The following is a 25,426-nucleotide window of genomic DNA, read 5'->3' as shown; positions in this document are numbered from 1 at the left end:
GCGAGGAAAGGGAGAAGCAGCCAGGGGTGTGAAACCAGGAGGGGGTTTGGTCTGTGCCCCCCTCTGCCGGGGCGGGGTGCGAGCGGGACCGGGGTTGGGGCTGTCCGGTCCCGCCCGGGGAGGCGCGGGCAGCTCCTCCTCCTCCTCCCCGTCCCCGCCTGCCTTGCCCCGTCCCGTCCCGTCCCGGCTCCCGCGGGGGGCCAGTGGTCCGCCGGCGCCGCGCTCCCGCAGGTGGGTGCTGCCGCGGGAGGGGTGGGTGCGGGGTCCCACGGGTGTCCCGGCGCTGCAGAGCGGACACGAACGGGGAGGTGCAGGGCCCGGAGCCGCCGTTTCCAATCGCACCCATCTCCATGATGCCCGGGGCCCCCCGTTACGTGTATCCAACTCTCCATGAACTGGAGCGGCGGGATGCGGGTGCTGGGTGCGGAATAACCAGCTCCCTTCAAGCTGCTCTCGGGGGGGAGGGGGGATGCTGCTGCCGCAGGTGGGGACCCCGGGGGAGCAGCATCCACGGGACTGACTCCACACCTCTGCGCTTTGTGTTTCAGGGCGTCCCGAGGAGCGCTGGGCTGCTCCCACAGACTGGCCATGCCGCCCCCTGCTAAGGCTGGGCAAGCCCCCGGCCCACCGGACGGCGGCTGGGGCTGGGTGGTGGTCTTGGGGGCGTTCATTTCTATCGGCTTCGCATACGCCTTCCCCAAAGGCCTAGCCATCTTCTTCAAAGAAATCCAGGATTTCTTTGGCACGTCCTATAGCGAGATCGCCTGGGTCTCCTCCATCATGTTGGCCACGACGTACGGTGCCGGTGAGTAAACCCGCACCAGCCCCTGCGGCGCGGTGTGTTGTGAGAGCAGAAAGGAACCCGGAATCCCAGCTCTGAGCCAGGAATCCCAGCTCTGAGCCAGGAATCCCCACTCCAAGCCAGCACAGGCAAATCAGCAGCATCCATCTGCACAGGCGTTATGGGCGGGTTGATTTCTTGGATCGTGTTTTCAATGTTCTTTAGGGAAACACGTTGTATGTGGAGCCCAAGGGGGTGAAAGGGCAGTTTTTTGGGGGGTGAATTGGTTGTTGGTTGGGCTTTTCAAACAGGCATGTTGCCTTCCAAATCTGTCTCGTTCAGTGGGTCCAGGTGTCCTTTGACCACTCCTGGGTGCCTTTCAGGGCTGTGGGGGACTCCAGATGCCTTTGAAAATGTGTTTTGTGACTGGTTTGGTGCTGACATCCCCTTTATTTCCAGCTGGCTTTGCAGCACCTTTGCTGCTTTTCAAAACAGGGCTTGTTTCACTATTAGGGCACTGTGCTATGCAGAAGCATTTGCAAAGGGTGAGGTATCCTCTGTGCACGAGAGGCTGAGCTGTGTGGTGTGTCCCATTGCTGCACCCCCTTCCCTAGCCATGCTGCCAGCTGCATTGGGGATATCTCTGACACTACAAACAAACTGTGGCCTTGGCCCCGTTGCCCAGAGCCTCAGTTCCCCCAAATGCAGGCAGCTCCAGCCCTGCTCCTTGTATTGGAGCAGCCAGGGGACGAGCGAGCTGTTTCAGGGAGACACTGGCCTCCTCCTGCCTTGCTTTGACACAAGTTGGTAACTCTGCAAGCCAGAGGCTGTGAAGTACCAGCATGGGCTGGACCTGGGGTGATGCTGAGGTGTGAAGTAGCTGGGTTTCAGCCAAAGGTGAGCGTGGAGCAGAGCAATAAACAAAGTAACAGCTTGTTTATTGCAGCAGCATATAACTACAGCCATGAAATCACTGGTTGTTCATATCAGTTGCAGAGCAGTGTGTAGAACTTTGCTTTTTTTTTTTAAATGATTTTGATATAACTTTCACGACTCAGTAAAAACTTGGACTGCATTTGATTAGATCTGCAATGGAAGGCAGACATGAACCGTGCTCTGTAATTGCAGGGGACTCCATCAATAATTATCCTGGCTCTTAAAGCAATTCTGGAAATATTCTTTGTTTTTAAAAAGGGATTTTTTTAATCCCCCCCCCAAAATAATGCACTGTAGTGCTTTTTGGAGGGCACAGCTGGTGATGAAAGCCAAGATGCTTTGTAAAGGTTTGTAAAGTGGAAGCAATGCTTGAATCTGAGCCTGTTGTATCCCAGTCCATTATAACCCACCCCAAAGGCCTGGTCCCAAGAGAGAGGCTCTGCAAGGGTCGAGTTCTTGTTTGGGAACCCACAGGTGGAGCAGTTTGAGGGCAAAACCTGAGTGGTGATATAGAAAGAGAAATCCTCTGTTTAAACCAGTGCTGTTGTCCCAGGCCACCCCTTGGTCTCCACAATGGGATGCTGAGACTGAGCCCTGGGCAGCACTGTGGCTCTGGGATAGATTTTTGACTGGGGCTAGTTATTAAATGCAGAGAAAAGGTCTTTTTGCCTCAGCCCCAGCAATATAAATAAGCAGTCAGCAGGGGAAAGAAGACAGTTGGGCTCTGCATAGGCTGAATGGGAGCAAGTGAATTGCAGTGAGGGAGGGAAATGCTGCTGTGGGGAGGCAGGCGAAAGGACCACTTGTTGGTTAGATGCTTAAATATGGCTTTAAAGGACTGGGATAAATTATATGGGATGTCTCTAAAGTGGTCAGGTGGGAAAAAAGGGAAATTAGGCAGCCCATGCCTTGGGTGTGTCTGGTTGCCTGCGGATTAGTGTCTAGGCAGGTGCGTGGTTTGGAAGGCAAAGAGACAGGGTGAGTGTTTGGTACCAAAAGCATGTGAATGAGTGGAGGATGCTGTAAATTTTGTGGTCTGGTACTAAAGTTAGGACATTGCTTGTTGGGAAGGCTGTGGTTGGGGTTTTCATATAGATGAGTGTGCTAAATGGAGAGCGGGGACCACTGCTGTCCCTTATGGTTGGGTCCCTTACATTGTTCTCTCTGTCTTCCCAGTAGCTGAGGGCATCATACAATGCACACATCTTCCCAGGGAAATGCTGTCTCTTTCGTTGCACTCAGCCTTGGGTAGATGTTAGGTGGGGGTCAAGGCACTGTGATGATGATTTGATGATTTTTAACCATCATCCCTCTGGTATGGAAGGGATGCTTCATGCCTGAGCAAATCACAGATTCACAGAATTGCAGGGCTTGGAAGGGACCTCCGGAGGTCATTGAGTCCAACCCCCCTGCCAAAGCAGGGTCCCTAGGACAGGTCACACAGGTTGGCATCCAGATGGGTCCGGAATGTCTCCAGAGGAGACTCCACACCACCCTGGGCAGCCTGTCCCAGGGCTCTGTCACCCTCACTGTGAAGAATTTCTTCTGCATATTGGTGTGGAACTCCCTGTGCTCCAACTTGAGGCAATTGCCCCTTGTCCTGTCCCCACAGACCACTGAGAAGAGGCTGCCCATTTCTCTTTGTCTCCCAAAATTTCCCTCTGTCTCCCAAAGACCATGCTCTGCAGATGAGCCCTGTGCCTGCCAGTGCCTGAAGGTGTGCACAGGCGCATAGATGGGGAGGTTGAGCCTCTCGGGGTGCAGGTCAGGGCCAGCTGGCACTGGAGCAGGGGAAATGCTGCTATGATGATGTCCACCACCTCCCATCTGCCAACCTGCTTTCTTCTCTTTCCCAGCGTTCAAGCCAGTGCTGTGTTCTCTGTACCTGGGATGTTGTACTGGGCTTTTATCCCAATTAACTGAGTGTCTCCTGCCTTTTTGCAAGGAGCTGTAACTCTACCCTCCCATATGCCATTACACGGTAATACGGGGGATGATACAACTGGGCACTGTTAGACTTAATTGCAGGTGATTGTACCTGTGCACCTTCCCACTTGCCTCGCAGTTGCTGAGAGTTATGTCCATTTAATAGTCCTCCCCTCCTCTGCTCTGGAATAAGATTTATGCCTGTTTGATCATCCCTCCCTCTGCAGCAATCCAGGCTGAGATGCCGAGTCGCTCCCTGGCTGCAGACAGGGCTGCATGGGGAGTTTGCAGAACATGGAGCAAATGAAACACACGTGCCCCAGAGGGTATTTAACACATCTGATTTGATTGACCAGGCACCTAATGCCAGAGCAGGTTTGACTTAGGAATGACTTCAGTGATTTGGAAATTCTCGTTGAAGGAGCAGGGTGCTGGCTGCTGTGAGGTGCAGGAGTCTTGCTGTGCTGCAGTGCCTGTTAGAGCTGTCAGGATGCTTGTGTGGCAAAGTGTGATTTGCTTCCCTGAGAAACTAGGAGATAGTTTAACACAGGACTTCTGTTAATCTTTTCTGGAAAAAAAAGAAATCCTAAACATGCCAAAGTCAGCTTCCAATGTAGTCCTGAGTAACCAGTCGAGTTACTAACCAGGGAATTATTGCCATGGCTTGTCCATTCCTTCCCTTCCTTTCCCAAATCAGTGGGGAGGCAGATGCAGGGATGGGTGGGCTACAACCATGCCAGGTGCTCTGAGCATCTCCCACACAAGGCGTCAGGCCCTGCATCCTCAGGGGCTGGAGGGGCCCAAGTGGTGTGTGTCCTGGTCTCCAATGTGGGCATCTCAGCCACAAAAGGAAAGGCCAATCTTACATCACCTCCTCTCCTTCCCCCTGCTCCAGCAGCTGTAAATGGCTATGCTTTGGAAGGTGGCTGCAGATCAAAAGCCCAGTTGGCTTTCAGGGAAAGGCTGTGGTATTGCCCCCTCTTCCTTGGTGTGCCGCTGCATCTCTGGGCAGTGGTGTGGCTCTTGGAGCCAGGACTCCAGGCAGCAAGGCAGGGATGGGTGTTGGCTGCCTGTGAGATGGCATCTGAGCATGGGGACACCCCCGGCAAGGACTGACCCAGCTACCCTGCTCATCCCCAGGAGCTTAGGGCAGCCGTGCCACCTGGCACCTTGGCAGGGTGCAGAGGGTCTGATGCTCTCACTGACACCACCTTTTGTTTGCCGACATCCTCAGGAAGTGTTCCTCGTTTCCTTGGTGTGCTCATTGGTGTGTGGACTTGTTTTTAGGCTGTGCTGCTTACTGTGTGACAGAGCTTGTGTCTGTATTTTGTAAATAATGCAAATGAAGCAGATTTTTCCACAAATACTCACATGAGCTGACACGACTTCCCACTGGAGTGGCTCTGTTGACTTTGACAGCATGGGTGCAGGTTTACAGTGACCACCTGAGGCTTTGGCTTGTAGCATCAGATCACTCCCGGGTTTGCAGGCTAAACCTGAAAATCAGCAGCTGAGACTGTTTCTGCCCTTCACTTTTTGCTTAATTCCCCCAGGAAGCTGTTTTACACCAGCCGAGGCTCTGGCAATATATATTGCAGAAGCTTTAATGTGTCTTATGCCCCAGTTTCTTAATCTGAACTAGCTTGCAGAAAACAATTCTGTCACTATAATACAAGTAGTAAAACAGATTAGTGTGCAGTAAAGTGGATAGCCTGGGCTTTATGATTGGGTGCTTGTAGCTCTACATGGTGTTCGTGTTCAGCAATTCCACGTCTCCAGTTGTGGAGGGCAAACTGGGAGCTTGTGAGTGAGGAGCACAAGGGAACATTGCTTTTCTCTGACCAAATCCTGCAGGGTGAAAGCTGATTGATCTGATAAAGAAGGTTTTCTGTTTTGCAATAGTTCTTTTATTTTTTAATGTCATGGGAGAAAAGCTCGTTCCATACCCCAAATGTGAAAAGTATTACAGAGCAGGAGGGTCTTGGATGGATGGAGGAAAAGGAGCCAGGATCTGTCCATAAGGGACCAGGGGAGATGCCATCATCCTTCCCCAAAGGTGCTTTCAGCTGCACCTCAGCTCCCAGGTTTCATGCTCTGGGGGTGACAGGGACGTAATGCTATTGTCAAAATGTGGAGCATCACAGCAGCCATCATGCTGCTGCATGCCTTTGGTGGGGTTTCCTTTTGCAGGCTGCCTCCTTGGACTATGCATGCCAACAGAAGAGGAAAGCTCCCAAGGTCTTGCCTCGTGAGGCAGGATGAGTTTTTTCCAAGAAGACAGTCTTAAATAATGGCATCTCTAGAATGAAAGCTTCTTGCCTCTTGTCTTAGGCCAGTCATGTTCACAGCACCAAAATGAGCTGCCCTTTCCTCGTTTTAAGGGTGACAACATTTCAGGCATGGATGAGTCCCCAGAAATAACCATTATCCAGGGAAAGCAGGAGGCAGCTGAGCTCCCAGGAAAGAAAAGATAAGCAATATTAATTTGCTAGTAATTTAGTTGCCTATTCAGCATTGGGGGAAGCAGCCAAACATTCTAAAAATAAGAAATAGTGGTGCCACTCATTTAATAGCAGCAATGTTCTTGTAGCTGTTACAGTCTCCTCTAAGGCTATAAGAGAGGTAAAGATCGTGGGAAGAAGTAATGTCTTTTATTATGGCCAACTGTTAGAGTTTGAACAACGAGCCAGCTCTCTGGCACGTGTGCCAGAAGAGAGAGGACAGTTTAATTCCTAGGATGGTATCTGCATTTTCAGAGGGTATTTTTTTTTTTTAAAGTGCTTGTGTGAAGTTATCTGAGGGAAACCAAGAGACCAGATCCTGACATAGAGTCATTTGGGGTGATAGGCGTGAATAGCTGGGTCTAGAGCAGGAGACTTCTGCCCCTAGTTTTTTCCTCATTTTGAAGCACCTCATCTTTTCTTTGGTGGCTGCCATGCAGCTAGCCTTGTGCATCCTTCTGTACAGGTTGCAGATGCAAATACGTGGTGCTTCTCTTGGCCCTTAATACACAACAAGCCACGTTACATGAGGACCACACATTGGTTTTAATCAGTACGTGGTGCAGTGGAGTCTTGGTCTCAGTCTCACTCTTTGCTGCTGTATTACTTCCCCCACCCCCAAAACCTCCAGGGTGCTGTTCTTACAGATCCAAATTTCAATTAAAATTAGGGAATCACCTTCTCTCTGTTTTCTGAGATGGGTGCAGAGAGCCACCTTTTACAAACACAAGAGAATCTGGAGCCTTCCTCAAGCAAAGGCTTTATCCTGGAGCCAGCCAGTGTTTGCTACTCCTGTTATTCATTATTTATTGTTTTGGAATTGCACGACATGTCTGAAGATTTAATTCCTCAGATGCTCCACAACTGAGTCTTTTCTCCAAAGAAACTTTCTCCCAGAGCTTGTAACCACTTAACAGAGCATCTGCTAAAGCAGGGAGGAAGAGATTGGGAAGTTGAAAGTCAACCATTGACCTTGAACGTTTAATCCAAAATTTTATAGCTGTATTTTATTACTCTGCTAGCATGATAAATTGCAGTGACAGGTTTAGAAAGCACCTTACAACATGCAGTGGTGTAAAGCTATATTAATAATGAGTTTGATTCTGCAGTTTTTAACTTCATCAAAACTGCCAATGGTCTCTTCTCATCTGGTCCGAACCTCATCAAAAAACCTTCTCTGCCTCCAGAAGAACTCAGCCAGGGCTCTCCACCCATCCCAAATGCTTGCAAAATAGCTATGAAGTACATAGAAATAAAAGGGGAAACTGAGGCATTGGAAGGGAGGTGTATGGGCTTTATTTCAGGACAAGCAGCAAGTCCCAGGCCAGGTCTCAGGAGGTGCAAGCTCCCTGACAGCCAGTTTTGGCTCAGACATTGCCTGAGGGACCACAAGCACCAGCACAGGACATACCCTGACTAGTGGAGACTTTACCTGTTGTCTGCTTTAAGAAGTGGTCTCACCAGGGCACAGGTCCGTGCTCACATGCTGCTGCTGCTTCTGCTGTTTTCATCCCCTGCTGCTAAGAAATGAGCTGCTGCAGCTTGTGCTGGAGCTTCTTCCTGTCCTTTAAGCAATCCCAAGCCCCAAGCCTTTGAGCTCCCATACAAGTGGCTTCACTCCTAAAAAGCTAGCAGGTTATCCTTGTGTGTCATGCTTGGGTGGTTGCACTATGGGCTTCCCACCATTTACTACAACTTGTGTTTAGCAGAGAAAGGAGAAGGTCAGTAACCCGGGCACGGCTTGCATTCAGAGATGCTGAGCCCATTCAGATGTAGGCTGCATCTGCAGCACACAGATTTTCTTTCCAGCACCCAAGTCCTCTGGGTGCTGTGCTGTGTCTGACCACCCTGTGAGCTGTTTCCCAAGGGTGTCTGAAACGACATGGGCACCTTCTCACCAGCCCTTCGTGCTGAGCGAGGGAGATGAGAGGGAGAGAAGGGGACAGAAGATACTTCCAGTAATGCATCATCCGTCAGCACTCCTTCCTTATGTGCTCACAGCATCAGTTTGACAAAAGTTCTCAGGCTGGGCATTCCCATGGCATGTGCTTTTGCACACGGATATTTTGTGTAGGCTGAAACAAAAGGAGTATCTCTTTATCTACAGTGGGTATCGAGCATCCTGCCATCGTGGTCCAACCCCAGACAGGCGCTCCCTGCGTACCCATGGCTCAGCTGCCTGGTGATGCTGAGGATCATCCTTTTCCTTATCATCATCGCCTCTTGTAGTCCCACCATGAGTCCAGTAGCCTCCCCGTGTCATTGAAACAAGGCGTCTTCCCACACTGGGACAATCCCCAGGGTAGCAGCACCATTATGATCATGGATTTTGTTAAGAGAGCCAGGTGAGGAATGATCTGATTTCTGTAATGGATGGTGCTGGAGATTCTTACACTTCTCTGGACTCTGAGGCCCTGCAAGGTCACCACATATGTGCTTATATTTTTTATTTTTTTAAATAGCCCTGTTCTACTTAAAAGCGATAATAGCACTATAGGTTCAGGTGAAATATTTCTGTGCTCGTGGACTTGGTCACAAAGCTTTATCATTTCGCCTTTCATTGGAGCCCGCAAGGTCACCAGGCAGCAGTAACAGGGACGTGATAGACTTAATAAAACCTGAGATTAATAAGAACTAGGAAGAACAAAGTGAAGAGTTTTGGTTGGGGGGTTGTTAATGCTTCACAGGCAGGTGTGAAGCCCAGGAGCAAGTTATAATCCACTCCCTCAAGTGAAGTTCGGGCATATGAGAGTTTCTTCACAGAGTGAGTACATCACACGTTCATGTGCTGTGGTAGGAAGGAGTGTGAGAGCTTTGATGCCAATCTATCCTGCAGAATTGCAGCTTTTCTGTCCCTGAATGGCTCTTCATAGTAACTGGTCTTTCAGTCAAATGATGTAGGGCTTCCAGTTGGTGAACAAAGCGCTTTGCTCTACGAGCGAGTTGGCCCCTGCCTGGCCACGCTCTACAGTGTGATGATATTGGTAACGAAGGGCTGCCCATGTCAGGGAAGAGGTGTTTGAGCTGCATGTTCTGCAGCTGGGCTTCAAATAATGGGAGGGATAAAAGTCTGTGGTCCTGCCAAAGCAAAAAGTTAGCTAAAAAAATCATGGGAAAGAAATGCAGAAAATGTGAAGTCGTGACCTTCTGAAGGTCAGTGGCTGCGATCTGCTGTGTGGGTGAGATCCAAACCAGCAGCCTGGGGAAACCTCAGAGCGCAGGCAGCTGCGTGCTCATCACCTGCAACGCCACCCCCTTGCAGGAGTGGACATTTAATTGCCTAAATCTGAAGTGACACAAAGGACCTTGGCTCCAGCCCCAGTTTTGGAGCTGTTGGCCTGTGGCTTCTCTGTGTGCTGCAGGAGCAGCACGTGTGGGCTGGGTAATCTGGAAATTGAAATGCTGAAGCGCTGATCAGATAAGATTGCTGGATAAGGAGGAGGACACTTTGTCTTTCTGAAGTTCAGGCCTTGCCTGCTCTGTTTTCCTTCTCTTTTTACCATCAGGATGCTGCTGTGGCAAATCCATGAATTTCTGATGGGAGGTCAGGGTCCCTGACATCCTAAGGATGTGGCTGGTAGGTGCTGTGGAGGGCTGCTGCAGCTTGGTTTCTGCACCAGGCCATCAGACCCACTGCTTCCTCATTTGGATACGGTCCCAATCCTACCTGGAAGACCCAGCACCAAAGAGGACAGACTGACCAGTTTGATGATGAAGTCACATGTGTCGGTGGTCTCTCCTGTGCTTGGCTTATGCATCTCACAGGAGTTGTGCTGGAACTGCAACCATTGCCTGTTGCCCCCTCCCTCCCCTCCAATGTGCAGGTATTTTCCCCACCTGTGAGGAAGAAAGAGAGGCAGCCCCTGGTGACTGGTTAGCTGTGGGACCAGCTGCTGCTTGGACTGGGTTTCAGCCTCCTCATTTAAAAATTATTTGCTGTGCAAAGTAATACTAACAGAAGGCATCAGGGCAGGTTAAGGGTGGATGGGACTCTGGAAGCTGCCCTTTGGGGTCTGGCAGATTTGACACCATGGCTGTCACCTGGGATGTTGGCTGCTGCTTGTTCTCCAGCACTGGCATGTCCTCCAGCGCTGGAGTGCATTGTTTTCTCCAGTACAGGTGTGCATGGTTATCTCCAGTACCACTGCCTGAGGAAGAACCAGACATGCATGGACTCCTTGTCCATTGGAAGTGCAAGACAAACCATCTGAACCAAGCAATAACACAGTGTTCTTAGCAGGTACCAGCAGTTCTTTTCCACTGGTGCTCTGGAGCAGGTGGGTGAGGGGCTCAGTTAACATGGGACAGCTGGGGAGCAGCAGTTCTCCCAGCCCTGGTGACAAACCCTTCAGACAGTGAGCCACCCAGGTCCTGCACCTTGGACTTCTGTTCTAGCAAGGCAGAAGACTGAAAGGCTGCATGTTTCAACCTGCTCATCCCTTTCCCTCTGCCTGTGTTTTCTCTGGCCACCTGCCTTTTGGGGTGTGCATCCTTACCAGGGGTTGATCGCTGATGCTGATCCCCTCTGCTGTGGGAGGCTGGTGAGTCCTGGCAGCGTGTTAATAACGTGGGGGCACTTGCTGTTGTTCGTGGGGTAATGAGGAGGTTGTGGTTACAATGGGCTGGTACCCTGGTGAATACATGACAAGGCCAAAGGCAGTGTTGCTGTTCCACCAAGGGAGTGAGATTATTACTGAGGAAATTGCAGGCCTGCTCCTGCCATTGTTTTACTGCTAGTGTGGTAATAGACTTTGTTTTATTAGTATAAATTATTTCCCCCCCCTTTCCTCCCAGCTGAGTATGCTCTGCTCCTTTCTGTCCCCAGTGACTCCACGTAGGCAACACCAGTCATGCCGTGCTGAATTCCTTGGTATTATCTGTGTTTTCACAGCAGTTTGGAAAATATTAACTATCCAGGCAGTTGTTTTGGTGCTGACCAATGTCCCTGTTCCAGTGTCAGCTGTTGAGAGCTGCTAGTCACTGTGGAAAAGTGGGAGAAGCTGAGCTGCACGTTGCAGTGCCAGCGATGGGGGACACTGGTTGTCCTAAATCTGTCAGCACTGGGGTTCAGTAGATGATTTTAGTGTTGCTATTTTATCATCTGCATGGCCATCAAATGGTTTTACCAGCAGGCAGGCGATGTTTGCGATGGCTCCGGGCCACTCTACACTGGCAGAAGGTCAGTCTTGTGAAACCTGGAAAAACCCTGCGTTGCGTGGAGGCCTCTGGGTTATAGGATCAGCCTTTTAGGGTCCCAGCTCTTTGCTAGCTCCTTCTCTGAGCCCTGCATAGAAATATTTCAGCAGAAATTTATCCAAGCCAGGTTTCACTGAAAAAGGGGAAAGCTGTTTCTCTTAGAATTTAGGTTAAGTTAAAAAACAAAATAAAACAAAACAGAGGACAAGCACACCTTACAAATAAGGGGTGTATGTGTGGAGAGAGGTATGGGAGAGAAGAATCTGTTAGTCCTTGTTAAAAATACATGGGTGTTTTACATCAACACTGGAAGTTTAGCAGCTCATAAAACATTCATAAGGCTTATTGAGGGAAACAGGAAGGCAATTCAGGTGTCTATTTCTTGAGCACTGTTATACTTGCAAGAGTTTAAGCCGGTCTGGATTGGTATTTCTTGTTAAATGCCAACTCTGTGTTATGGGCCTGTGCAGATCATAGTTCAGCGGCTCAGAAAGAATAAATGACAAGATCACCTGGCTTTGTGGAGGAGAAGAGAGGAGAGCCCAGGGTATTTTGCATTTTCTTTACAGTTTTACAATCTCCTCTTCAGGGTCCTTTTCACTTCTGCAAACACAAAACTCAAGGTGAAAAGTAATTGGACAAGCTAACAAATGAGTTAGGGCTTGCTTTATTTCCCACCGGCCAGTTCCTGGGTTCTGCTTGCCACCAGGAGCAGCTTCTTTGACATGGCCTTTCATGTACCAGCTAACAACGAATGGAAATCTGCCACAGGTATGAGAAAAGAGAGGCTTTATCCAGGAGAGCCGCTAAACCAGCATGATTTATATGGGCTGAGGGTAGTGCTTTACATTACATCAGTCTTCCAGGACTGCCGTGATCCCAGCAGCATCTTTAGGGGATATTTGGTGCAAACAGTTGCTCTCCAGGCTGTAGAATTTTTCTGTAGGCAGAACCCCTTTGTATGCACCCTGCTCTGCAAGGGGAAGCCAGGTAAATGGCATCTTTCTTAGAACTCTGGCAGCCGTTTCTCTTTTCCTGTCCTCACCTGACTCTGTAATTTAAGAGGCAAAAATCACCCTGACTCCTGTCAGCTTCTCCTGCTGTTGGCCTACAGGAAGGGAGCGTGGTTTGGTGTGGATGCCAGGACAGGGAAGCCTGTGGTTCCTGCACGTTTGACCAGGCAGGTTTTAGCAAGTAAAGGTGCCTTGGGATCTGAGCTGCACATGTTGTCACTGTAATTGCTTTCTGTGTGGTAATATACGCTCTCTTTATTCTTTTCATGCAGGCTGAGTAACTGGTAAATGACAGGTCCTGCTTTTCAATTCCACCATGTTTCCAGGGGCTGTCACACTTCTAATTTTTGCAATAGCTGCAAGCAAAGCAGTAATCGTGTTTCCTATTTCCCACAACTGTGGTGCTGGCTTTGTTGTTCCTTCTTAATTCTTCTTCCATGACTTGAGGTATTTGATGCTTGCTGAAGCTTTCCAGAACACGGTGATTAAAGCCATCTAATATTTGATGGCTAATCAGCCCCCTGCAAGCCATACACTGTGGGTGGCACGTGGCAGAGCAGGGCAGGAGAAGGTATGTCTGGGTCTGTCAGGGGTGATGGTGATCTCTGATGATGTCTGGGCAGGGTGAAGGTGTCTGTGTCCGTGCTTTGTGTGCCTGCCCGGGCAGGCAGGGTTTGCCTGCTGAAGTGTGCACAGCTGTGTGACACGTTGCGTGCACCAGCTCCTGCCCAGGAGATGGGACAGCTTTTGAAAGGCTGCTCTGTTAAAGGCTATGGACGTTTCTGTAGGTGCAAATGACTTAAGTGGAAGTAATTTTTGGGGCTGTGATTTTCCCGTTTGCTTGAGTGCATTGGAAAGGTCTGCTCGGGGCTGTTCCGAACCCTGCGGCCTGTGAGCAGCAGTTAGGAGGTTTGGTGTCCTGTTTGAGACCTTGTCTTGGATCCCCTGGTGTCATGTAAAATGTAGGTGTAGCTGATGTTTTCCCCACAGGTTGAGTGCTCATCGGGGCCCTCTCTGTGGCTTCTCCAGTGGCTGGAAAGGTTTAGCCCAGATGCTCCTGTTTTCTCCTCTAACTGTCTGCATTTAATATCTTGGTGGTCTCTGTGTGTGTGAGATCAAATGCTGTCTCTCACAAGCACGTGCTGTGATCCTGCATGACATGCTGCTTTAGCAAAGCAGGCTCACAGGGGCTGGGTTTAGGGAGAAAAGCTGGAATTGCTTCTGAAGTTAGTCACAGTTCCCTGTGAACTTGGCCCAGCCCAGGCAGAGACTGCAGCTCTCCCACCCAGACTGGCAAACAAGTGATTGTCCCCCTGTAAGACTGATAATGCTGGTTACAGCACATGAAGGCTGTTTGCTGAAGGTCATGCAGACCTGCTGCAAGGCATTGTTGAGAGATCACACAAGGCAAGAACAGGGAGCAGTTACAAGCTCGTAGCTTGGTAAGTGATTGCTGGGGAGTTGGGATGTGGTTGAGGGCACTGCACACTCGTGGGGGGGTGCCCCAGGGCATGGATAGGGTGCTCTCATTTGTAAAGTCAGCTGTTGGGAGATGAACTTTTGCTTTCATCCACTCCAGCCTCTACCCTGGGTTGTCCCTGTAGCCAGGAAGCAGAGCAATGTGTCCCACCCTCAGCCCCTTCCAGTTCATCATCTGGTGTCATGGTCCAAACTTACCTTTACTTATGGGTGAAGCTAATAGGACAGCTTATGGACTGGAATGAGAGGGACATGCATCCATATTCTCCTTCTCCTGGATGCTTCAGGAGGAATGTGAACGAGCATTTCACTTTTCTTTTTGTAGCAAGGGCTTCTTTCCCTGGGAGCTGCCCCAGATCAGAACAGGAGAGGGGCCTTGGCAGAAATCTTATGGGCTTTAAATGCTCTACTCCGTGGTGTGACATCCTGTAGTTTTAGGGCTAATGTGAAAGCCCCCTTCCAGTGGGAGAAGGTAATTGAAACCACATTTTCTTAGTTGAGTAATTAGATTGATTCTAGAGAAATGTGGACACGTGGAAAATTGAAAAATGGAAGAGTTGTGTGCCCTAAGGCTGTAGATGAATGTGCTGGTGCCTTTCTGAGGAATACTGGCTCTTTCTGTTGAATTACAGGACATGCTGAGACCAGCTCAAATATAACATAAGTCCAGGCCCTGACCATGGGAAGCTCAGTGAGAAAAGGGTCCCCTTCCTCCTATGCTGATCTGACATATGTATCTCCTTCCCCAGAACTCCTCATTGAATGCTGTAGCACTCTGTGCAGTGAAAGGATGCATGCACATGAATCTAGTTATAGGATTAGGAGAAAAAACTCTCCACATAATTATACACTGGCAGAAATTTTAATTGAATGGTGCATTTGATGGGACCAGCTCACAGATCACACAGTTACAGGGATGCTGTTAAGACTGTGCTGGTGTGTATTTCATTTGTGAGTATTTTGACCTTATATCTAGCAGAAAGCATTGTACACGTTGCAAATGTAATGATGGGCTTTGTTCCCTAGATTAACCCAGTCATGCCTACTGCTTTGTATTCTTGCAAAGCTGAGGGGTGTTGGGGTTTTTGGGTCTCCCACCTGTGCTCAAGTGTGCCATGGTTTGTAGGGTCTGGAAAGAGCTCTGGCACTGTTTCTGGCTGAGGCTGTTTAAGCAAAGGCTTAAACAAATGGCTCTGTGCCGAGCTACATCCCACAGTCCAACTCTTCAGGGATGCTTGTAGTCTTAAAATACCCATTTCCAGTAATCTGTATGTGGACACTGTGGGCTGCTCATAACAGCAGGGATGAAGGCAAGCAGGCGCTCGGGCTCCAAACCACCATTGCTGTGTGTTGAGTAGCACCAGAAACTGTCAGGTAAGAGAAAATACTAAATGCTGCCTGTATCCCCCTGCCTCATTTCCCTTATCGTTTTTGCAGCATTTTGGTCTAGGTTTTTGTGTAATACAGATTTTTTTTTTTTCTTATATATCATAGTTTGACTTCTGGACCACTCTTTCCTGCTCAATTTGCTTTCTCTCATTCTGACTTCTCAGCCTGACTTCAGAGTTGGCTTTGCTTTGAGCAGGAGCTAGGTCAGAGTCCCTTCAACCGTCCCTCCTGTGATTCTGATTTTTACTGGTCCTCCAGCTAGTTGAGGCTACTACACACAAGAGCTCCCATCTTTCCTCCTCCACCCAAAGCTGCTGGCCTGTTTCACTTCCTCAGATCTCACTGCTTCCTTTCAGGGTGCACAGTTTCTGTTCAACCATCTTTGTCTTTCAGAATTTTGCACTTTGCTGAGCCACCTCTTTAGATGACTGCAAGACCAAACTGGTTCTTTTGAGCTCCAGCAATCCATCATCCCAAACTGTTTCTACCTACATAGACTACTGTTAAGATTTAATTAACAACTGTTCTGCTAAAGCTTTGGTCCTGGTCAGCAGTATTGGAATTGCATTAAACAGAGGCATTAAAAATGCAACAGTGTTCATGATATCGGCCTTGTAATACGAACCACTGCTTTGTGTGCATGGTTTAGCATCATAATAAATCAAGAAGGTCCCATGTTGTGGTCATGTGTCCACCTGTTTTGATATTGCTGCTTCCCTTCTTTCATGACACTTTAAAGTCCTGGAGGCTGGAGCTGTCACCAGCTACACAGCTGCTGCTTGGCATGGGACATGCTGCCATATCCACACAGTGCTGATCTTCTGCCTCCCTTTTTCCATCTTCTTCCTGAAGTCACCCACCCTAGAAGCTTTCAGCAGCACCTCAGGGACACTGATATTGCAGAATTGTGCTTGCTTTGTGTCAAACAAGCCCTTCTGTCAGAAGAGACTTACCTCAAGGGCCATTTTTCACTCTTTCCCCAGGTCCCATTAGCAGTATTTTAGTGAACCGCTATGGCAGCCGACCTGTGGTTATGTTTGGAGGCCTCCTGTGTGGCATCGGGATGGTCTCAGCCTCCTTCTGCACCAGCATCCTGCAGCTCTACATCTGCGTGGGCTTCATCACAGGTAAGCATCTCCTTTTCACCTGTGCTTGAGGTCCTCTCCTGCTGTCTTGGGCACCTCAGCCAAATGCAATGATGGGAACCTGGTAAGATAGAAAGCTGCTCCAGATGAGCTTTAGCAGAGAGCATGACCCCTGCTGAGCATCGTGCTTCTGGCTGAACATCGCGTGCGGGATCTGAGCAAGGGATGTGCTCTTCGCAGCTGAGTGCTCCTGGCCAGAGGCAATGGTGAGGGTGGCTGTCAGTGCCCTCAGCTCCTGCTGAAGTGAACACAGGATGACTCTGCTTTGCCCTGGGCAAGCAGACACGAGCATGACTATGAAGCCAGCACCTGTGTTCCTACATTGCTGTGTGTTACCTTCTCTCCATGAGATGTATGAAATGAGATTTAGAGGGCTTGCTTGGGTTTACTCACCCTTTGCTTTGCCTGCCTGCGAGGTTAGGAGGACCTTTATCTGAAATAATAACCACTGGAGCTGATATGCAATATGTTTCCTATTGAGAAACAAATACCTCTGTGTTTCCTTATTGAAGTTACAGTTTGAATTTTTGGTATTGCAACCTGACTTCCCATACAGCAGACTCAAAGAGGAGAAGGCATAGGCTCAGTCCAGCATCATCTCTGCTTTGGCAGGACGGGTTGGACCCGATGATCTCTCAAGGTCCCTTCCAATCCCTATGATGCTGATTCTGTGGTTAAAGCCTGCAGGTGCTTGGTTATTGCTTTTAAAGGTGGATGGATTGGAGTTCTTCACCTGTGTGTGTATAGGTGCTTAATTGTAAGCGGTTTTGTTTGATTATTTTGGCTAAGGTATAGCCAGTGTTTCTTCCAGTGCAGCTAGGACATCTGCCTGAAATCATGACCCAGTGAGTTCAAAATTGGCTTTTGAGGTCACAAGGTGTATGCCTTAATGAATGTTCCCTGTCACTCTGCAGCCACACTAAGTGTTGCTGCTTTCTGAACATGGAAAGTGCAACCTCAACATTTAAAATCAATACAGTCAGCCACCAGCAAAGTAAATTGGGACAGAAAGTTTGTCACCCTGTTCTGCTACACTAATATTGCTTTATTAAATCCATACAGTAAGAAATAACTCCCACATGTAGGATTCCCTCTCTTAACCCTTACTCTTTCTAAGTGGAGTCACTATAGTCAGATGGAGCTGTGGCATTATCAAATGCATAAATCTTGCAGATTCCTTGAAAGAGATTGGAGAAGCCAAGTGATGGGAAATAAAAGTAACCAATGTCCCCCATGGATAAATTCAGTATTGTTGAATTACTGCATTATTCCCTGCTAAACAAATGTCCTGTAGCAAGTTGACTAATGCTGGATTGGCACATGGAAACTGTAAATCCTTTGCTAAGACATTTTGGTGAGCAGAAGGGCTGAGGCAAGGACCAGTGCTGTAGGAAGGCACCAACTCCCATTTTCAAAGGTACTTGTCTGAAAACATGCCAGAGAGTTTGTGTCTAACCCTAATTGTCCTAGGATTTATGAAGATTCTGGTCTTTTTTGGTCCAAATCTGGTCCACTACCCATCCCAGCAAGTTGATAGTATGAGCTGTGCTCAGTGAACCCTCATGTCAGCAACAGGGAATGGGGCCAAAGCTGTCCCTGTCTCCCTCATCTCTAACGCCATGATGTTTCCTCAGAGCAAAGCACACTGTTGTGGACATCTTTCCCTCCTGCTTGCCAAATGAGGGCAGCTGTATGGATGAGGTTTTAACTAATAACCCATCATTTCCAGGGAGGGGGGATGTGTGCTGGGGAAGGAATATTAATGTGACAGGGAGAGGAAGATTCTTGTAATCCTGCTAACATGCTTGATGCCTCTAATTACTCCTGAAGTGCTTTTGCTGGTCAGGCCTAACATGGAAGCGTTCAAGGGTGATTATGAAGCTGCCTGCTCATCATGCAGCTGAGGCAGCGGTACTGTATGGGCAGAGAGACTTCTGTAAGTGATTTACAATGATTGTAAAGCCACCTGTAAACTCTGAGCTCTTTCTAGCTTCCTCCCAACCAGCCTGAAAAGGAAAGAGACTGATGTGAAAGACTGTGCTCGTGTAACTCGCAGGCATGGAGATAAAAACAAGATAGCTGGTACTGGGAGAGCTCTGCTACAGGCCTGTGCCTTTGGCATATTAATAGAAATCTCTTCAGAGGAGCAGAGCGGGAAGTATCTGTTTACGGTGGAGGGATTAGACGTGGCAATCTCAATTGCTTTCTTGATTATGTCCTTTCCCATTTGCATGCAGAGCAGGAGCCGGGCTCTGCTGTCAGAGGCAGCTCTGAAGCAGCTCTGTCCTTGATGGCACCGAGCTGTGGGCTGCATGAGGCACGCTGCACACGCTGTAAACCCCATGTTCTCTTCCTCACTTGTTTCCCTATAGCGCTTAGAAAAAGCAGTGGGGTTTGCAAGCTGTCGACCTGGATAGGTGCCAGCCTGGCTGCAGTAAATAGGTGTTTAGGCATGCAACCTCTTCTTCAAGTCTGAGGTAGTAGCAGCGAATTTCAAAGCTAAATACAAGGCAATAACAACTGGTCACAGTTTAGTTCAATCTGTACCAATTAGACTGCCACAAAATAAAATGGGATCTGGGGTAAAGCATGTTGACTAATGAGACTGGAGTCTTTGCCTCAGCTGTTAGTGTTGAGCATTGAAATATCTGGTAGGAACTTCCCTTGCTAATAAAGTAAGAACAAGATCAATAGCTACACAGCTGACTCCTGAAGCACCACTTATTTCCTTCTAATATGAAGGAGATGTATTTAATCTAGGGAAGGATGCTCCCTCTGGCACGGGCTTGCTTCTGTTCGTGCACCAGCACCAATAGGTCTCTCTGTCATATACCTGGGGACAAAATGTGGTTATTTGAGTAACAGTTTCAGCCATGGCAAAGCTGCTGTAGTTTTCTGAAAACTGGAGTGAAAAGGATATAAATATTTCCAACTAAAGTCGGCCAAAAGCTTAAAGTAAATTGAAATTCCAGTCAGTCAATTTGAAACTCTCTAAATTTAATTAATGGGAAGAGCATGAGGTAATATTAAATTAGATTTGTCTGACTGGCAAATTAATGTTCACATAATAAAAAAATTGAGTTGATTATTGGTTAAGTGGGTAGCTGGCAACCAGTCTGATTTTCCTTCTCCGCACGCCATGTGGTAGGTCCCTCCCAAAAGTGATTCTGTGGAAATAATGTTTTAATTTCTGCACTTACCTACCAGCCTGGGAAATGCAGAGTTAAAGCAAACTCTGATCCACTCTGTTGCATCCTCACAGGTGAAAGAAAATGGTTCCTATATCTTGGTTTTCTAACCAAGGCTGTGTTTTGCATCTGTAGTTCTCAGGTCAGCCCTCTTCAAGGGGATGAACTTGGCCCCCTATGCATTACGAGCAGGCAGTGCTTCCCAGAGACATGCCCTACCAAATAGATGGGACATCTAGAAAAGTTCATGCTGACAATGTGTTTCATATCAAGAATAATTTTAATATCTTGCCATTTCAATTTGTTTTTAATGTAAAATTCCAAGTAATTTAAAAAAAAAGGAAAAAAGAATCTTGGCAAAAATCATAAATTTGTAAAACTGTTCAAACTGAAGCTATCAAACATCAGTTGAATTCTGCTGCATCATTTGGATTATACTCTATCAGGGACTAATGATAGTGTTCCTTAATTAATTTTGAGGACCTTGACCTTTCTAAATTCTCTTCTGTAAAGCAATATGCCTAATTATGTACTGCACAGTTAAACAAACTAATTATATAGACTAATGAACAAGAAAAAATCTGCATGACCCTATTTTCAGAATTCATGTTCCCCGGTTTAATCACTTCAAGGATTACATTTCTGCTTTGTTCTAATGTGGCTCTTCTTTCCTGGATGATAGGGTGGAAACTATGTGGCATGATTTTTAAATGTCATTTCGATGAAGTTCTGAAAATTTAACTTTTTTGGATGAAATACTACACGTCATAGGAATTCTTGAAAAGAAGAGACTATCATACACCAGTGCTCTCAAACAGAACCACACAAAGTTGAGACCACCACAGCATTTGGTACCTCTGCCTTCAGATTTCACCTGTGCAAGAGGAGCTGGTTAACTGAATTAGCAATGCAGATTTATAATGCCATTTCTATATCTAAATGCAATAAAAATAAATTTTAATTAAAAGAAACACTCTAGGGTCCTATTTAATTAGCATCCTCGGTAGCTGTTTTGCTGTGTACTTGCAGACTTCTTAATCTTTTGCATCAGGTTTGAATGTGATGTTATTTTCTGTTGAGGTCTGTCTGCCCTGTCTTCCACTGCATGTGGAAGGGTGTGCCAGCCCCAGACACACAAGAAGGATGCACTTTGGTGGTTAGTGCTGTCCAAGCCAGAACAACTTTCTTCAAACTGGGAGTTATCATTTTTATTGTTTGATCCATCCTTTCCTCCAAGACCATTGTGGTCTGGGATCTGGGGACCCAAATGCAGCAGCCAAAAGCGTAGGTGTATATTAAGCAGAGTCTGCATCCAGGCTATCATGTTGAAGAGCCACCAGTGAACCAAATGTTTATGAATTTGCCTTAAAAATAAACTGAAGATAAATGGGTCTTAAGTCTTCCTTTCTGTATCTGAACTATTTTTTCTTTCTTCCAGGATTTGGCCTTGCTCTCAACCTCCAGCCATCAGTGATAATCATAGGGAAATACTTTTTAAAGAGAAGACCCATCGCGAATGGCCTTGCTATGGCAGGGAGCCCTGTGATGCTTTGCACCCTGGCTCCTCTCAACCAATTCCTTTTTGACAATTTTGGCTGGAGGGGAAGCTTTTTAATTCTTGGGGCAATTTTATTAAACTGCTGTGTGGCAGGAGCTCTCTTCAGACCCATCGGGGCAGCCACAGTATCAGTCAAAACCCAGGCGATTGAGGAAGGGAAGGATGCTCTGAAAGAAGACATCACTAAAGATGCCATGGAAATGAGTAGTCCCACAAATGTCCCCAGGGAGGCTGAAGTGGAAGAAGAAGGAGGAAGGGACTGTTGTGAAAAAGTCAATCAGTACCTCGATTTTTCCCTCTTCAAGCACAGAGGGTTCCTGATCTACCTGATTGGAAACGTGCTCATGTTCTTGGGGTTTTTTGCCCCCATTGTTTTTCTGGCACCCTATGCAAAGCACATTGGCATTGATGAATATTCAGCTGCTTTCCTCCTTTCTATCCTTGCTATCGTGGATATGATTGCCCGACCTACCACTGGCATCATTGCAAACAGCAAGTGGGTGAGGCCACGGATTCAATACTTTTTCAGCTTCTCCATTGCTTTCAACGGCACCTGCCACCTTCTGTGCCCACTGGCTTCTGGCTACACAGGGCTTGTTGTTTACTCCATCTTTTTTGGCTTGGCCTTTGGCATGGTTTGTGCCATGCTCTTTGAAACCCTCATGGACCTCGTGGGAGCTGCCCGGTTCACAAGCGCCGTCGGCCTGGTCACCATTGCCGAGTGTTGTACGATACTGCTGGGACCACCTATTGGAGGTGAGTGTCTTTTCTTCCTCTGCTTCCACTGGTTGTCATTTATATTTAGACTGTTGCAAGCATTGTTTGTAAAAAAGTGATTTTTAAATGTGCTTCCTCTGCTTCACACACACCGTTTCCCAATTATAATTGGACAAAGAAGCCAGGTCCTATGTATCTCCTCTTTACTCCTTTCTGTGTAGTCTTCCAGTTGACTTCAACAGTTTGAAGAGTGATCTTTTAGTCCCTGATCCCTTCAAACACTTGAACTGAACTTACAGAGTGAGACTTCCTGCAACACCAAGAACCTTGCCCTTCAGAAATCCCCTCCCATTGCAAAAGGCTGGAGCCCACCACAATTTAAGCACAGTAAAACACAACAGCCTAAGTCTCTAAGGGTCCCAGTGTGTCTACTTTTGGATTTCAGTCCTCTTAGTGCATCTGATAGGCTGTTCTGAAAATTAAAAAAAAAAGGTTTCTTTTCAGTGGCATGGTTTGAAATAGCAAAAGACAGAGACCCATGCTGACAATATTCAACTTCCAGCAGGGTTTACAGTCATCTGCAGGATGGTGAGAGCAGTGATCTCCTGTGATTGTAACCACCTTTACTTCTTTCCCTCTATAACACATGGTCACTTCTTTTTTCTACAAGGAACATGCCATGTCTGGAAGACACTGTATCTGAACCTGGCATTGGCTCAAATATAGTCCTTGTCAAATCTGAGTTGTCTCTGAATTAAATTACTTTAGGGGTGACACCCTCTTAGAGTATAAATACCACCCTATCTACGTGTGCTGTCCTGCAATTTGCATCTCACCTGTATGCAAGCCTGAATAACTGGTTTGGAAACACCTTTAAGTGTGCTAAAATGTTTAATTAGGTTGTGTGTGCTGTCTGTATTTGGATGTTTAAGAGTTATACCCTGATAATTCTTTTGAGATGGCAGTGGCATGATAAATTTTAAGAATGGACAGGCAGAAGGTAGTTTAAACCCATTTCCTGGATTCAAAATGGAGATGTGGCTAATGCTCTGTAGGACACGTCTTGCAGAGCCATTTAATTCTTGATGTTACCACGTAGATCATACAGTGTGACAGAAGCAGCTGTATCCTCTTGCTGCCTTAGAGATTCATTATTTAATTAATGACAAACAAAAGAAAATACTATTTTAAAATGACCATTTTCTGAATTATAGAATTTTCTGTGTGGAAGATTAAGTTAATGACCAGAGACTGCTAATGAGGCTAAAACAGTTCTATGTAATAATCAGTAATATTAGTCTTGTAGGGTTTTTCCCACCATTTTAATAAGCAGTAAATTTATTGGTTCTTTGGCACTTTAATAACCTACTGCAGGGTTCTGCTTTGATGAACTAAGTAAATTGTTCCCAGTGTGTTTTACGACTTTATCTTATTCTCCAAGGAAAAGAGGCAAGACTATCCTACTGTTGAATTTTCCAATACTCTACTCATTAAAACTCTCATTGAAGCCTGTTTAGGAGACCTCTAGGTCACCATGATTAGCAGAAAAGGAAAAACTGCTGCAATTAGCATTTGGTTGATGTTTCACCAGCAACATCAACAACACAGTGCACTGCAAAGGGTGTACCAAGGCATCTAGGAATGATTCAGGAAGAGCCATTGAGCAAAACCAGTGAAAACCTGTTATTTTTATGATCAAGAAATCTATTTTGTGGCTATAAAATCCCTTGTTAGTGTAATGCGGTGGGATCATTAATCATCAGCTTTTCAACATTAGGGGTCAGTCAGGAAGTAATTAAAGGTCCTTCTGTTTAAAGAGGAGAACATATTCCAAAAAGTCAAGAGAGCTAATGGATGATGGGCCAGTTTCAAGGAGGACTGTCTGTACTGTGAAGGCCAGGTTAGGAGTGGGTCTTACTTTAATTAGGATTTGGGAATTTAAGAATGGCCTGTGTTGCACCAGTAAATGGGAATTAATGCTCAGGATCATAATCCCAATAAGATTTGCATTACATTTTGACATAATGGAGAACACTGACATTTCAATTAAGCCGTCTCCCTTCAATTACTCTGTAACTCCGTAGCAGAGGCATTAACCTTTGAGAAGAACCTGTCACATTTGTCTTGGCATTGAAATTATCTGACGTTGACAGCATCATCTTTGCTTTCCCTGGAACTAATGTTTTCCAGTTCCACGCCGTGCCCTTTCATCTTTACATCACACGTATAAATGCAAAAAGGGCAGCTGTGACCAAAAGCTGAGTCCCCTCTAGTGCTGGCCAGTGACCCATGGTGGAAGAAATTGGAGGGTCTTTGTCAAGAGTCTAAGATGAGGCCCAGTGGCCAGGTGCCATCTCACAAAGGTGTTTCAGAAAGCTGATGCTTTTGTTGGCAGCCTGGGGACTACCGAGTCAAATGGGCATCCTTGTAGGTGATCACTGAAGGCAATGGAAAGACTGTTTGCAGTCTCTGTGATCAGAGGACTTAATTTCTGTGTGGAAAAAAATAGGTGTACCTAAAAAGTCCAGAATTTGCAATGTAAGTTCTCTGTCCCCTTCTACTTAACTTCTTAATGTACAGATTATTGGCAGTGTTACCCATATCAATGTTAACTACCCACAGGCTATACAGTGGAATGTGTGTGAAGTATTTGCTGCATCAGAGTATTTGTGGAAGAGATCACAAGTCCAGAGAATGTCTTATTTTGCCCTAAAGCCACAAAGCTGTCCCTTTATATTTGGGATCTGAAAACACAATATTCTTGCCTTCATCTCTAAGTGTCTCTTATTTTTTAACATATGTTTTACAGGAACACTTATCGATACCTTTGGGGACTATAAATATATGTTCATTAAATGTGGAGCTGTGATGGTTCTGGCAGGAACCTTCCTGTTCATCATGAATTATTATAATTATCGTATGCTTGCCAAGGAGGAGAAGGAAAGAAAGGCAAAAGAAGAGGATCCTAAATCTGTAAGGACAGAAAATGAAGGCAGAAATAACTGGAACAAAGAGACCACACAGGATGGGCCTGAGCTGGAACCTTTGAGAGAGGAACAAGAACTAAAGAAGGAAGTGAATGGCACAAATGAAGTTTAAATCTCTTCTCATGGGCTGAATGGGAAATTACTTCTGGGTTGCTTAAGTGGACACCAGCTGTGGAATCACACTAGGTTTTTAAATTTTGCTTTATGTTCTGCCATGTGTATCCTCTTCTTTTGTTGTAGGAGAAGACTAGACCAGAAACACCTCTAGTTTCTTGTAAAGTGCTGGGACACCACACTGCATACCACAGGTCCTGAAATACCTTTCTTTAGCTATTTCCCAGAGGTAAGTAAGGGAAATATCCAACACCCTGCTTTTACTCCCCATACTTTGTTCTACTCAGTGTACAGGCCAGTGGCCATCAGAGTCAATGCAGAGCCCTTCCTGAACAGGCTTTGTGTTGAATACTGTGGTGACTGGATCTTCTATTCATGCAGTCAAAAATCTGACTGTCTTTGACTACAGTGTCCAAACTATCCCAGGGATTTGGTGGTGCCTGTGACTTGCACCTCTGGAAATGTAAACCAGACCTTACACTTCTCTTAAATACAA

The 25,426-nt window shown here is 46.8% G+C and overlaps 1 protein-coding gene across 1 annotated transcript; it reads left to right on the top strand.

The window, feature by feature from the left end:
* Positions 1 to 588: 588 nt before the first annotated feature.
* LOC311196195 (monocarboxylate transporter 2-like) lies at positions 589 to 25,029 on the top strand (the record flags this gene model as incomplete). The annotated part of the gene is made up of 4 exons (XM_084269710.1): positions 589 to 805; positions 16,205 to 16,348; positions 20,993 to 21,868; positions 24,639 to 25,029. The coding sequence occupies 4 exons, from the start codon at positions 589 to 591 to the stop codon at positions 24,926 to 24,928; spliced, it is 1,527 nt and encodes a 508-aa protein (XP_084125836.1). The 3' UTR covers positions 24,929 to 25,029.
* Positions 25,030 to 25,426: the final 397 nt, after the last annotated feature.

This window comes from Gallinula chloropus (assembly GCF_964237585.1).
Source record: "Gallinula chloropus genome assembly, chromosome: 12".
NCBI classification, from domain to species: domain Eukaryota; kingdom Metazoa; phylum Chordata; class Aves; order Gruiformes; family Rallidae; genus Gallinula; species Gallinula chloropus.
Note: the sequence above shows the minus strand (reverse complement) of the source record. Positions and strands in the feature narration are given on the sequence as shown.